Here is a 15,147-nt window from a genome sequence, read left to right as displayed (position 1 = left end):
CCTTGCCCTGTCAAGATCACCTTCTTTCTGGCCTGACCTAATCCCTTTGATTCTTTGTTGACTCTCTCCACCCAACTTCTTTTGGTTCCCCTTTTTTTCATGTTTTCAAGTTCTCCCTCTATGCTGGAACCCTCTTTGCTAATTTGCAATCAACCTGTCATCCTTTTCTAGAGCTCCATGTTGGATGGAACAGTAACATCTAGAAACCTAGTTAGAGGGCAGAAATGTTTGGGGCTACTCACCAAGTCTAGGGAGAGGTCACTGTCTTCAAAAGCACTATGGGTCACGGGTTTTCAAGGGGCTCTGTCCAAGGGAACAGGGAGGGGCTTTATGAGTGCAGGCTCATGAACAAAAGCTTTGTTGTTGTTGACCTAAGCCCCCATTTAACAACTGTCCTTTATTTGGCATAAAATCCTGTAATTAGGATTTTCTGGGATGTCAGGATGTCCTCTCAAGACAGGAAGTCAGGGATTCACAGAAGAAATGGATACAAAGTTGGGAGTAGTGTGAGCTCACGCAGATGCGGCGAGCACTTCGAGTCCAGCGCGTGCACGTGAAGCTGTTCTGGTTGACAGTAAGGCGGGGCAGGATTTCGTCCAGCATCTGGGTTCTCAGAAAGTGGGCTGTGGGGAGAACATCCTTGCTTAGGAACCAGCCAGCTGTCTCCTTCCTGTCTTCTGCCTCTCCGTGTGGCCTCCCCTTCATTTCTGCAACCCTACGACAACTTCTGGGTGCTCCGTACCAGGGCAGGCCCGGCATCATCTTAGCACGTCCTTCCCTTGCTCTCACATGTTCGGAGACAACGACTTTGGAAATGGGCAGTTTAGGACCTGGAATGAAACCTCAGATTCTGCCAACAGGAACGAAGGCCAAGGAATGAAACGGGAGCAGCAGAGCTAAGAGTGCATTTTTGGAGGGTCCTGTGTCTTCTCACTCTCACGGCGAGGTGATCGCTCTTGTCCTGACAGACCCGTTCCCAAGCCCTCGGGCCTACATTTAAAGCCCCGCCTTTAAAGGTGTGCTGTTTCTGTCCACCGGACAGGGACACCTCAGCCTGCGGCACAGCTTTCAGAAATAAGCGTGGCTGCCAGGAACCCTGCAGCTTCTCTCCGACAGTCAGCCTGGGGTTTGCTTCTCCCTGAGAGGGCAGCGGGTTTGAGGCCTAAAGGGAAGAGGAGGGAGGGCAGAGCCAGAGGTCCCAGGACTTGTAACGGCCACAGGAGCGGGGAGTCTGTCCCTGCCTGGAGTCCTGCCAACCGCAGCAGGGAAAGGAACAGCTTGCATCTACACGCAGAGACTTTAAAGTACAAAGAGCATCTCAGAAGTTGGACTTCGGAGAAAATCACGAATGGGGATGGGACATGGGTGAGGAACAAACTTTAAGTGATCGAGGAGCCCTCAGAGTTTGTTAGAAGGGGAATGTAGCTACTCTGCAACCCCATCAGTTCCCCTCCACCTGTCCTTGCTGTGCTATGAACGGTCACCCCCAAAGCCTGACTGGCCACCACTGGCAGTCCAGTATCACCTCTCTATTCCTAAGATTGCTTGGACTTGGAGCATCTGTCTCTAGCCGACCCCACAGCTCTATGAGCGAAGGTTCCTACACGGAACAGGCCCATTCCGGTCTGACCTTTAGCACACACCTGCGGGAGAGTCAAGTTTAACACCCCGCCCCCGCCCGCCCCGGCCTCCTGTCCAAGGCTGACCCTGCCCTTCTCGGACCTCCTGGAACACTTACAATGGGGCTTCTGGGGAGGGATGAGCACCTCTTCCCTGGAACTGTCAGGCGTATTATCCTCTCCCAGTCCCCCACATAAAAATCAACTCCTTCCTGGCCAGGCTTACGGTTCCCTAAGGAGAGGGGCTAGTCTTACCTACCTTGACGTGCAGGCAGTCCATCCCTCCAGTTCCATGGCTGTCAAACTCCGCCACACTCAGAATCCCCCAGAGGGCTTGCTGAAGCCGACTGTGGGGCCCCTCAGGGTTTCTGATTCAAGGTGGGCCCCAAGAATCTGCATTTCCAGCATGTTCCCAGGTGATAGAGGTGCTGCCCGGTGGGGACCACACCTGGAGCACCCTTGGCCTAGCTCAGCTTCTCCCAGAAAGCCGCCTGCAGAAGCCTTGCCTCCTCAGGGCAGCTGCCCAGGCCTAACTCTCTATGCTGCCCATTTTCCCTCAGTCCCCCAGGGCTGGAACTCTCTTGACACTTTGGGATGGGTGATGCTTAGTAAAATAAGAGACCAAGACACCAGGATCTTGTTAGCTGGATATATTTCATTTTTTTTTTTGTTTTTGTTTTTGTCACAGAACACTGTTTGCAGTAGAGGAAACTGGCATTGCAGTCTGGTGGTAAATGGCTTGTTCACATAAACCAGTACATGTTCATCCTTTAGCGCAAAAAGCCCTAATGGCGCGTACCCTATTGAAATTCAGGACATCTCCAATATTTTCTCTCTCTGTTTTTCTTTGTCATCTTTTTTTTTTTTTTTAAATAAACATTTTCAAGGTTTGTCCAAAAGAAGGCCATACAGGTTCTTGGCTAGCGGAAGACAATTCAGAACAGCTGTTGCACACTTGGACTGTCACCTTCTCCAGGCTGGCAGTTGATATTTTTTTTCCAACTCATTTTTATTAAAAAAATAAAAAAATGCTCCAACTATCAGTTTTACAAAATCTCTAAGGGAAACACAAGAGCAAGGTGCTGAGGTAAAAAACACCTGAGGTAGCTTTTTTTGTGTGTTTTTCTCGTTTAAAAAAATCTGTAAATTTACCGCCCTGGGCCAACGACCTCGTGTAAATTGCTATTTTCCTCCACATTTTTTTTTTTTTTAAAAAGAAAGAAATCATTTCGCTGAATATGGATGGCTTATACACCAAAATGTAAAAAGACAAAATACATTCTTTCTTTGTGGAATTTTTCTTTGTTTGGTTGGTTGGTTTGATGGGTTCCTGTTTTCTTCTTCCAAAATGCTAGGACAAGTACCATTGACTCTTGTTCTTTTGAGTAACCAAGTGTAAGTTGAGGCTGGTTTGTGTGTTTCGCTTTTGTTCCTTTTGTGTGATGTGATACTCAGAGCACTGCTTTGCCTGGGGGGTGCGTAGATACTGGGAATTGACACAGAGGGATGAGGGAATTAAAAAGAATGGGGATGGAGAAGGAGGGGAGGGAGAGAAGGTAGGGGAGAGATAAACAGAGAGAGACAGAGAATTATATAGCAGTATGCAAAAAACCAGTTTAAAACCTGTGAAGCAAAGAGAAATGGGTGTGTGAGCTAGACAGGGATGAAGAGAGACAGAGTTTCCTCTTCAGAGAGACGGTATCCCTTCTGTTGACATACACAGGTGATCCAGAACTGCTGTGAGTGTCCTTTCGAGATTTCCCTCGGGTGAATTTTGTGTGGGTGGTCTCGAAGCTCCTTTACTAAACCATTAGACCTCCCAAAGAACGACTTTATTCTTTAAAGTCTAGAAAAGCCTGCTTTCTCTTTAAAAAGAAAAAAAAAATTAATAATTGATTAAAACTTGGAGTTAGTTGAGTTATTTGATATATTATTTCTAAAATATATTAACGCTGCAGGCACCCTGTGTAACCCACAGGCCACATATCTTAACATCTTTCCCCTTCTAATATGTACACACATGTACAGAGACAATTTCCACAAAAAGAAATGGGGGTGAATTTTGCTTTGCTTTGAACATGTTCACCTATGTTAGTTCAACTAAAAGGGATAGCGTGGTGGGAGTTAAGGAGAGATCCGAGTGGATGGTGCAGTGGATGGCTGGGAAGCCTGCAGAGGCCCTGGGGGAGGCAGGAGGCCGGGCAGGGCCCCCGGGCTGACCTCCTCCCCCCGTCCCTCCTGGCCCCTGGGATTCTCAGGGCCTCTGCAGAGTCCCCGGCGCCTCCGCAGACTTCTCATTCCTCAGGATGGTCTTTGGTTTGCTCCCGAGCTGGCTGGCTGTGTTTGGTCTCATTCTGTCAGGTGTTGGAAGGGCTACATTCATCCGTTGTTTTGCTGGTGCCTGTGGGAGCCTCACTTGCCGCGCTGTGAGGCGACTCCCTGAGGGTATTTCTGCTCCTGCTGCTTCACCTGTTGTACAATTTCCCTGATCTTGCGCTGGGCAGTCTGCAGCAAGGGAGAGGAGGGGACGGGGGAGAAAAAGGAACCCGGTTCTGAGGACAAGCGGTGGGGTGGGAGGCTGGGGCTGGGACTGGGGAAAGGAAGTGGGGTGCTCAGAGAAGTGTCATCTACCTGCTGAGGCCCTCACTCTGGGGGCTGAGGGTGGGGGGGGTACTTTCCTGCCTAAAGTTCAGGGTTCCCCCAGCCCTTCCCTAAGGCCGCTGGGTGCCGCAGGATAAGGAGGTGGGGCCCCAGAAGCTTCCAGGTACTTGTTAAGAGAGGCCAGGAAGCAGAGGCAGGGAACCAGTGCCGAGGGGGCCTCGTGGAGGTCAGACAGCACTCTCCCTCCCGTTACACACACTGTGGCTTTCAGGTCTGCCCCACCCGCCTTCCTGGAGCCCCTGGGAAGAACATGAGTGCGATGCCAGGAAAGACGGACAGGAAATGCGATGGGGAGGAAGTGAGGAACTGGCCCAGACCCCCTACCCGGTACGACTAGAGAACACAGTGAGCCCAAGCCCGCCCCCCCCCCCCCCCCCCCCCCCCCCCGCACCGCCCGCACCCCCCGCACCCCTGTAGGCAGGCAGGGCACTGGCAGAGCTGGGACGCAGGGAGGGGCAGGGCCTCGCCAGGCCTCTGGGCAGAGGCACCGCTCCGGCAGAGCAGGCCGACCGCTCAGACAAAGCTTCCCTGTACGCTTAGCCGGCCCTCCTGGTTCGGGGCAAGGACCGGGACTGCTCTGTCCCCAAACCCAACACACGAAGAGCATCGAAAAGAATCAGGCCGCATGACGCGGAGTCACTGGTCCTTCCGAATTAAAGACAGGAGGTCCTGGGCCCTGACGGGGGAAGTCATGGTGAGGTGGAGAAGGACGGCAGAGAAACGGAGGTCTCCTGCAATGAGCAGTTTCTCCTGCAATGAGCAGGTTCAACCCTTCACAGTGAGATTCTCAGAGCCTGACCGGGGGGACCCCGAGGGTGGGTCCTTGCCTGGTATGTGGTTCCCAGCAGGGAAAGGCTGTGACCGAGGCGTGCGTAGGTGGCAAAGAAAGGGGGGACCTTATGCTCTAGCATTGCAGGGGGCTGGAGATGTGCTCGGCTTGACTTCAAAGTGCTAGGTTCTTCCTTGAGCTCCTCTAGCATGCCTGGGGAGAGCTGTGAGGAGACCGTGTGGAGCAATTTCCCCTGCCCTGTAGGCAGTCCCTGAAGAGCCAGGGGGAGGTTCCATCTGTGTGTGGGGGTTCGGGGGTGGGGTGTGTGTAGGGCCCGTGGCCACCGGACAGGCCACCAAGAGCTTAGAGAAGTGAAAACTGGCTGGCCAGAGAGACCAGACCCTCACAGCACAGGTACCTGGCTAGCAAAGAAATGCCCGATAATTCTGACGATCACTTCCTCATTTTCATCTGGTGTTTGGTCACGAGGCACGATGACTTCTGCACTGGTTAAGTTCTGCAGTTCATTCACCTGGGCAGGGAGAAAGTGGGTTCAGGAGGAAGTGGGAGAGGGGAGTGCTGGAGGGCAAGGTAGCTGGAGGCTCTTCTTCTTTCCTTCAGCCTAGGACGTGTCCGGGGGCTTCCCAGTCTCTGGTCGCACGGGGCCATGTCTGAGCCCTGGAGACTCACTGGGTGGCTCAAGGAGGGTCCAGTCCCCAACTCCCTGGAGCTCCTTCTGGGGCTGAATTCTTACTCTGGAATTCCCTTCAATGCAGTTCCTGCCCATGCTCGCAGTGACCCATGCTCTCCCGTCATTCAGGAAGGCAGATCCCTCCTGGGTGCCAGCCGTGAGCCAACACCACCTCTCAGTCTCTCAGACTCACCAAAGCAAACTTTCCTTCCTAATCAGGCATTGCTCTGGGCCCCGCTCTTCATTTTCATCCCTGCCTCCAAGTCTTCCCCTCCTTCTACCTTCGGATCATTACCTTTTCTCCCTGCCGTTCCAGTTCCATACCAGCCCCCCTCTGGGAAGCCTCCAGCCAGTGCTGCTCCCCCCTCACCTGCGGCCCACTTCCTACTCTCCCCAGCCTCAACAAGCCTACACTACGCAGGGGCTCAGCCCAGGCCCTGGCCTCCGGGGTGCTAAACACATGGGTGGGGGCGCCAAGTGCTCAGCCGACAGCTGACAGCTCGGGGTGGGGGGGAGTGGTGGTGCACAGAATTCAGTGACTGGTTCCCAAATGACCAAATAGGGGATCCAAGGGCTCAGGATGAGACTCCCCCGTGGGCCATTAGCTCTCCTGCCTACCGCCTTCTGGCTTGTCTAGAGCCGGTGTGTGTGCCCTCGGGTGCTGATCACGTTCCTGGATATGGAGAATAATCTGCAAGCCATTGACTTTATTCTTTTGTATGAAGGTGACTCCTTATATGCAGAAATTGGCTTTGAGTGCTTAGTAAGAGTTTCTGTGTAAAGAAAACAGCAGGTATGTGCACGCGCGCACACACACACACGACTCCAGAGAGCCCCCAACACGGCCAGTCTGCTAGTGTGCACACGCCCTACTGGAACTTCTCAGGGGTCATATCCCCGCCACGGGGGGATGTCCTGTTCTAGAACACACCTGCGTCTGACGGACTATCTGCTCATTCCTACAAGCTTCACAGTTAATTCTCTGGCACTTTTCAAATTCCTTTGTGTTGCTGCCCCCTTCAGGTTGAAGACCTTGATTATTATTTTTTTGTAAGTATTTCCTTCTCACCTACCACCCGATGGCTAAACTAGCTCCCCTGTAACAGATGGGTAGGTTTGGGAAATAGCCAGGAGACAGAATCTGCAGGAGGGAGAGTTTGAAAAGTCAGAGGCGAGCGTAGGATGGCCCCTGCCTGCCTCTGAGCGGGACTTTAGAGAAGATGGACAGTCGGCCAAGTGGGGATCCTCGGGACGGGATTCTGTTCCCTAGGATTTTCCTGCTGCTATGTGTGGGCTTGCGGGGGGCAGGAGGCAGCCTCCCGGTCTATAGGGAGTCGGGGTCTTCATTTTCCAGCATGTAGCTGAGATGCCGGATTTCCGGGTGCAGAACCCTGGTGTTTTTGGTGGCCTGGCTCAGCACCCTGGACTGGGGGCCCTCAGCCCCTGAGTGATGTCCTTGAAGAGCCAACAGAGGTCTGAGGGAAATCAGGGGAGGCCGGCACAGGGAGTCAGCCAGGAAGACGAAGCCAGCTCGGGGCGCACTCACGGTTTTGCCGCCCTTGCCAATCACCCGGCCAGCCGTAGAAGAGGGCACTCTGATGTGGGCTTCCAGCTTCACCTCTTCTTTGGGGTTAAAGAAGTTTTCTTCTTTCAGTTTCCCAAAGATCCGCCCCTGGGCCTGAGAGAGCAAGGCGTGACGGGTGACTCTCGGCTGCCAGGCGGCCCACTCCGCGGTGCTGCTGCCAGAACTGGCCAGCCCAGGCCCGGGGCACCCCCAGCCCCCAGTTCCCCGGAGCCTGCTGCCCTCCTCCAGAGACCTGGCGGGGCGCTGCGCCGGCCGCCGCTACGAAGCTCTCGGTGTGGGGGGTGTGGGCTCGGGGCTGGTGGCGACGGGGTCTGATCTTCATCGCCCTAGCCCCCACGAACGGGCTGAATGAACCGGTGCCGGGCATTCTTCACTTCCTCCCCCCACGGTAAGTTTAGACCTCGGGTCACTGAAGGCTGGAGGCGAGGTGGGTGGTGACGGGGCTGCTTGCTGATGTCTTAACTCCAGAGCCAGCGCAGCTGGGAGGTTATGGTTGGTTGGTTTGTTTTTTTAAAGGCTTTAAAAATTGAGATAGACTTATATAACCTAAAATTCATCATTTTAAAGTGTACACTCCAGGAGTTTTTGGTGTATTCACAACGTTAGGCAACCATCCCCACTTCCCAGGACACTGCCCCCCCCAGGCCCCCAAAGAAAAACCCCACACTAGCGGGCAGCCCCAATTGCTCCCGGCCCCCCGGCAGCCGCCATCCTCCTTTCTGTCTCTATGGATTTGCCTTTTCCGGACATTTCAGATAAAGGGACTCATGTAACACGTGGCCTTCTGTCTTCTTTCACTTCATGCAGTGTTTTCTAGGTTCATCCACACCACAGCATGCATCAGAATTTTGCTTTTTATGGCTAACGTCCTACTGAGTGGATATACCATGTTTTGTTTATCCACTCATGAGTCGAAGGGTTACTGTTCTTAAATATTTCCACGTGTTAATGTTTCTTCTCAGATCTTAAATATTTTTAATGATGAGGACTATACTTTTAGAAATATGCTTCTGACTTTCAGAAAACTCAATTTATAATTTTCCTAGGGGAGAAAAAAGGGCAAAGACAAAATGCACCTCACCAAACAACTCCCAACAAACTCCTGCTATGTGCCCTTACACCCCACGGTTATGCCCCCAGAGCCGGAAGAGTGTGACTCAACGAGTCTGAGACACCCGTCCTCAAAGCCACAGCTCAGGGGTCAGAGATAGCCCAGAGGGGGTGCCATTTGAACTGGGTACCCACAGACTATCTACTTTTCCATAAAAGAGAAAGGAAGGAGGGCTCCAAGCAGAGGGAACAGCCCAGAGGTAGGCAAGACAGGGTAAGTCTGAGACGAGTAAGCAGCCGCAAGAAGGGCAGTGGAGGCCGGGCCTCCCAAGGAAGAGTCTTGAACATGCCTCTGAGGTGGCTGCTGCCTGCTTAAGGCCCTCAGCTACTGCAGGGCTGAGGTGACCCTTGGCACTGACCTTGAACTGGGCTTCAGGTGGGCCGGTGATGATGACCATTCTTTCGCTGACGTCTGGGCCTTCCGCCGGGGCAATCTGCAGTTGACGAGAGGAAAATGCTGCTGCTGGGCCCTGCTCCCCAGGCCCCTCCCTTGTCTGGGTGTGTGGCGCACACACATTAGCAAGGGATTATAGGGCTTCTGCCTTTGCACCTGCTGCTTCCACTCTGGCTACCGAGCACCGAGCCTCCTTTACAGAGCCAAGGGAGTCGAGTTCTAGGAGGAAGAGGGAGGTGTGGGCTCCGCCACCTCACCCGGGCCCCAGAGGGGAGGAAGAGCTAGTCCACAGAGGCACTGCTGTGGAGCCAGCTTGCAGGAGAGCTGCCCCGGTTCTAACGCTCAGCTCAGAGGTAGTCGGCTACAGGTGACAGTTGAGCTAGAGCGGGGTGGGGGGGGGGGAGAGGGGGCTCAGACCAGTTCATCCATGGCTCGGGAACTGAGTGTGACAGCTCCAGAGCAGGGGTGAGGACACCCTGGGCCCAGTGTCTGTTCTGCAAATCCCTCCCCTCCCCAGACTCTGTTTCCTCATCTGTGAAATTGGGAGGTGAACCCTGGCAAGCTCAATTCCGCCTTTTGCTCTCACCATTTGTGAGTCTGAGTTCTCTTGTAACACAACTCAAATGACGGACCAGGCAAGCACTTTTTGTTAGATCCCCATTACAAGTTCTTCTCTGCATAGCTTGCCTTATTCCAAAAACCATTAAGGTAGCTTTGAAAAGAAATAGTGTAGCAAAACTATAGTTAAAGTTAAATGAGTGAAAAGTACACCAGACATTGAGAAATGAGCCGGGAGTGAGGTCAGTACACAAATGATCTCATAAGGTCCTATACACCTGCCTCAGATGGGCCGCAGACTCAGTTTTAAGCTTACGAAGAGAGCAAAGTCAAAACAAGAAACCTCATTTACAGGGTCACAGTGTTCCTAAAGCCAAAAAAAAAAAAAAAAGCCAGGGCTCAGGAGAGGTCCTGTCCGAGACTGAGCCTGGAGAAGGAGATGTTCACAGTGGATGTCATTCACCACTAGCTGCTGTGTCTCAGACGTGGGCTCCCCAGGAAGCCCCCCACCTCCACCTCCGCCTCCGTCCGTGGCCGAGGCCAGGCTGCATCCGTGAGCCTCCGGCTGCTGTGCGGCTGCTGCAGCTCTATCGTGCTCTGGTGTGGCCAAGGTGTGCTCTGACCTGCGCCTGCCCTGGGATCAGAGCATCTTCGGTGAGGGCTCGGGCTCTGATGCTCTGTGGCATGAGGACGGACGTGAGGCACAGGTCTCCAAGGCCTGAGCTCCTCGGGAGGACTTCACGGCCTGTCGGCCTCCACCTGTGCAGGGCAGCAGCCTCTGCCGAGAAGCCCGATCACGCGTCTCTGGGGGCTGGGGCCTGCCGGCAGGCCCCCCAAACACTGGCCCTCGGGACCACTGGCGGGAACACCTGCCTCTACTTCTCCATCCACAGCTGGTGTTAAGCCCGGTCCTTATCTCGCAGAGTGAACGAGAGAGACCGGAGCCCGGCCCCGGCGGGTCCCGGCTCTCACCCGCCCAGATCGGGGAGGGCTGCGAGGCCAATTCACGCTTGGCGCTGACCAAATCCACTCCGCCGTCACTGTCCGCCTCCCAGCGACTCCCGGCTGCCTGGCTCACATTGCAAAGCAAACGGCCCATCTCTCCACTGTCTGATGCCGCCGCCCAGACCCGAAGTCTCAGAGCTACTCACGAGCTCCTGCTGTTCTGGAATGACCCTCCGCCGGCAAACTGCCGTGACAGCACCAGGAAGGAGGACCCGTCTTATGACTGAAGTAAAGGGGACCCAGAGGTGAGGTGCCTGCCCAGATCCCAGGGTGAGCAGGGCCCGAAGCAAGGTTCAGGAGTTGTGTGTGCATTCTGCAGAGGGTTGCCCAGACGCTCAGTAGGGCAGGCGAGCGGCGGGAGCCCAGCTCCAAAGCATCTCGGGGTGCACGTCCCCGGCCTCACCTCTGCCCACCCCCCTTGCCAGCACTCAGCTCCCACACAGTAGTGTACCGCTCTCTCCCCGCCCTGGCAGCACCCAGCGTGCCTCCAGCTGTGGCCCCCAAAGACTGGCAATGCAGGAACGGAGGGTTCTTGAGAGGGAGACTACCCATTTTGCTTTAGAGAAAATGCGTTCGGAGTCCTGTTGAAACTAACAAAAAAAACTAACTTTTAAAAGTAGGAAATTTCTCCGACAAAGACTCGGCCTCCCCGGTTTTCTCTCCTTCACTAGTGTGGAGAGAGGCAGGGGCCGGGGAAGGAGAAGCACGTTGCTGGCGCAGCATCAAGGACGACCACGGCCTGTCCCGCCATGGCCGTCCGTCCGTGGGCTGGGGTCCCGCCACGGCAACACGCCTGCCCCCCCGGGTGCTTTGCTGCGGGCCGCCCGCACCTCAGGGCTCGCACCCGGTCTCCGCGCTTTGCAGGTACCAGACGGGAAGTGCTTTACCTACATCAAACTCGTCGGCGGTCTCACTGCAGTCCTTTACTCGGAGCATTTTGGTTTTGCCTCTTCTCCAGCACACTTGCTGTGGGAGACATTCCAGTTCTTCTTGAGGAGAAAGTGCAAGCATTCTTTCTCTCCAAGTCATGAGACTTCTCGTTCGGAATTCCGGGTTGTCCCATGGTAGCAAATTACTTTACGTAACAACGGGAACTCTGTTTTCGAAAGTGTTTCATGAGGCTTGGGACGTGCTCAGCATTCTGCCTGTGAGTCAGAGCCGATAGCTGGGCTTGGAGCAGGACCAGGGTTGAAGAATCCTTCCCTTTCAGCCCCTGGGACGCTTCTTCACAGGGCGCTCGAGGGGGCAGGATGTGGGCACGGCACTGCCCCCGCCAGGCCGGCTCTCGCGCCCTTCCCAGAAATCCAGGGGCCTTCCTGCCTGAGCTGCTGCGTTGGGTCCCAGGGCTGCCTATCGGGCTGTGTCCCCCAGCTCTCGTTATCTACAGCATTAGCAACTTCCAAAGAGTGTTCCCTGCAAACTTTCCTTGAGGGTCAAGGATCTGTGCAGCACAGACTAATTAAAGCGTCAAAGCTCTGATAAGGGCCAAGTGTAAATGATGCTCTGCTGGTGTCCGCCCCCCAGGCTCAGGAAAGCCCTCAGCCTGTCTTTGCTTTACGTTCTTGACAAGAGGGCTGTGTTAGCCCAAAGAGGACCGGGTTGGCTTAGGTGTTGCTAATATTTTTTCTAATTCAATTATCAGTTTAACAAGAAAGTAATGGGAGAGGTAAAGAGGAGAGCCGATGGGATTAATCCTGGAGGCAAATCTGCCAGACCCTGTGGGCCCCTGTCCCTGGCATTGACGTTGGCCAGGAGCAGCAGAAGCAACAAGGGACACGGGGTGGGGGGCTGGTGATGGAAGAGGGCGGCCGTCGGAGAGCAGCTTTACCTTGATGGAGGCCCCAGCGAATCTGGCCAGCTGTTTGATGTGCGCCCCCTTCTTCCCGATGATGGCACCTACAGCCTGGGTTGGGATGAAGAGATTCACAATCTCCTGCTCTGGATACTGGAAGGGCAACACAAGACAAGACGTCATTCCCACTGTGGTGGCTCCTGTAGGCACTCAGCAGCTACCGAGCATCTACCACAAGCCATGTGCTGTGAAGGCCAAAATGGCACATGGGATTCTCCTGTGGTCTAGGGCTCTGTAGGTGTGAAGCCTGAGGGATGAACCTGAACACAGTGCACCTGAAGGATAATCAAAATGGAAAGTCCTCTTGAGCAGCTCGGAGTCGGCTGGATACAGAAAGCTGTCTGTTCACAGGTTTTTTGTCACATACAAATGTGATGTGTACTGCTCCTGTGTCTTTATCCAAGAAATCAAGACCGTTATTAAATATAGCTGGCCTGAGGATGGGGCCTGAGGCCCTCTGTTAGGAGGAACGGGAAGCCGCTCAGCACCTGGGAGCCACAGAGGGTATTTTCATCAGAGTGACATCGTGTTCAAAAGAAGATGACAAGGAAACCTGCCCTGACCAGGCCACATGGTGACAGCCCAGAGAGACATGGGCCAGGCCACCAGGGGTCCTCGCGAACGACATGACCCCCTTTGTTAGACTTTGTTCACAGACCTTTGGAAACAGTTCTTTAGCTCAACACGGCCTCCTGATCTGACCTCCTGATCAGTCACATGTACCAGTCTCCTGCCACCTATGGATTTGTGAACCTCAGCAGGACTGCTGAACAGGACAGCACCAGCACTGTGAAGGACCTTTAGGGAGCCTGGATGCTGGGGTAGTTTGGTGTGCTCATGCCCCGTGATGCGTCACTCCTAGGCTGACGGGGAAGCACGGGACCCAGCACTCACACTGGGAACATTCGTGGGTCAGTCCGCCAAAGACTCTGTGGTGCCTGTCACAGGAGGACGAGTGGCAGATGGCGCTGACCTGAGGGGACACTTACGGAGTGGTGATGCGGGAACGGGCCGAACTGGTGAGGGGGGTACAAGCTGGAGAAGTATCCGGAGTGGGTCTGCAGCATGAAAGAAACAGTCGGTCAGTCAGTGGGTGCCCACAGGGACACGCCCCACACTCAGGGAGGCGAGATTCCCACACACGGCACAGGCTCCTTGCACCATTACCTGGCCCCACTGTCTGTCTGCACCTGTCCCTTGGCGGCTCAGATCTCTGCTGCGCTTTTCCCACTGGAGCACTGAATGCCGGGCTGAGCTTCTCAGGGCTCAGCCGCGCCAAGCACTAGGCCCCTAGAACTTACTGCTGTGGGAGTGAGGGCGCACGCACACTCCTTTAACCTGCCCTCCCTCAGACAGGCAGGCCCCGTGGCTGCTATTTTCTGGGAAGCCATGGATTGGGGACTACAAGGTACAGAGACTGCAGGACATTATCTGGAGTTATGCATGACCAGCAAATGTGCTCCCGGGAAACTGGGTCCATGAGCTCCCTCAGAGAATTTCGGAAGGAATGACGAGATTGAGAATGGGGGGAATTGAGAAAGAGGTTGGGAGAGGAGGGAAAGAAAATGAGTGAATAAACAGTGTGAATGTGCGTGAGTGTGGGGGTAAGGGGGGGGAGCAGGAAGGTAAATGTGGACAGAAAACAACAGAGCTATTAGGAAAATAACATTTAGAGAAGTAGCTGCTTCTTACTAACTACCTACTGTGTACTAGGCACTGTGCTAGATCCTTTATTCACAGACTCTTACGAGCCGTGAGACAGGAAGAGGTCTGATTGCATATATTCGTACGGGCAGGATACAGAATCAGCATGGTCCGGTTACCGGCGCCTCACATAAAGTCACGTAAACGCGGGCATGCCTGTGACAGGAAGGGAGGTACCACGAAGCCAACGCCTGAGGGCCCACCCTGCAGGATGACCTCCTAGGTTTCCGACACTGGTCAGACACGGATGAGACTTCGAGTCCGGGGCCTCGCTTTCGTCTGAGGTGTTCTCTGTCTCCCAGATCTCCTGCTGCACTCTGAGCTCCAAATCACAACTTCGCCTTACGACTCACGAGGGACAAAATGAAACAGTCCCCCTTTCTGAGCCTGGAGAGTGGACTTCTGGCCTCGGGGGGCGGAGAGGAGGTGGGGACACGGGGGAGCTTCCCCCAGGGGCGCCCTTGCTGTCCACAGAGCTCTGCTGACGGAAGGGAACCCCTGCTGTAGTGAGAGCAAACCCTAGCTCTCGCGCCTTGGAAAGAGGCTGCAGTGACACCTCACAGCCACAAGAGGGTGCTATGGGACCAGATTCTCCTGGCACTCCACATCTGACAGGAAGCGGGGTGAAGAAGTCTTTCTAGGGCCTGCTTCCTCCTTGAAGAGCAGTCCGCTCCAGACCCTTTGCGCAGGTCCCTGTTCTGAGCCATGGAGGATGAGGGGAGAATTCCTGTGGCTTTCTGCTCAAAGCTCTGCCTTGGGGAAAGGATGTTTCCCCTTCCTCTTGTAGGAGGCCTCAGAGCAGCCATGATTCTTTTGAATTGTTATTTGCCTTTTCTTCCCCAAATTCACATGAGACCAAGAGTAGACCAGGCACAGTGTGGCTCCAATCTGGGTTCAAATACTCCCAACATAAACACTGTATCAAATGTAGATCTACCACTCGGGTTAGGAGAGAGAATTAGCTGTAAAAGGGTAAAAAGGACGAATTCCCCACTCTTCTTTTATTCATGAGAATAGGGGGAAAACTGTTGTGGGGAAAGAACCCTAAACTTGGCAGCCAGGAGCTCATTTCTAGTGGAGGTGCTGGCTTTGTGCACACAAGTTGGTTTTTGGAGTCAGAATAGTCACAAGACTGGAGTCTGAATCACCAGCTCTATACAAGTTGGAATAATTTATTCAACCACTCTGAGCCTCATCCA

At 54.2% G+C, this 15,147-nt stretch overlaps 1 protein-coding gene across 2 annotated transcripts in view; it reads right to left on the bottom strand.

The window, feature by feature from the left end:
* Positions 1–2,254: 2,254 nt before the first annotated feature.
* IGF2BP2 (insulin like growth factor 2 mRNA binding protein 2) overlaps positions 2,255–15,147 on the bottom strand; it is a 155,470-nt gene continuing 142,577 nt past the window's right edge. For both annotated transcript variants that reach the window (XM_032406974.1, XM_032406975.1), the window contains 6 exons: positions 13,234–13,302; positions 12,221–12,337; positions 8,795–8,869; positions 7,287–7,418; positions 5,468–5,581; positions 2,255–4,124 (listed from right to left, as the gene is read on the bottom strand). In XM_032406974.1, the coding sequence (XP_032262865.1) occupies positions 4,032–4,124; positions 5,468–5,581; positions 7,287–7,418; positions 8,795–8,869; positions 12,221–12,337; positions 13,234–13,302 (600 nt within the window). In that variant the 3' untranslated portion in view covers positions 2,255–4,031. The remainder of the gene's footprint in view (positions 4,125–5,467; positions 5,582–7,286; positions 7,419–8,794; positions 8,870–12,220; positions 12,338–13,233; positions 13,303–15,147) is intronic.

The sequence above is a fragment of the Phoca vitulina genome, unplaced genomic scaffold, assembly GCF_004348235.1.
Source record: "Phoca vitulina isolate PV1807 unplaced genomic scaffold, GSC_HSeal_1.0 scaffold8, whole genome shotgun sequence".
Lineage (NCBI taxonomy): Eukaryota > Metazoa > Chordata > Mammalia > Carnivora > Phocidae > Phoca > Phoca vitulina.
The sequence above is the reverse complement of the archived record's forward strand: the minus strand, read 5'-3'. Positions and strand labels throughout refer to the sequence as shown.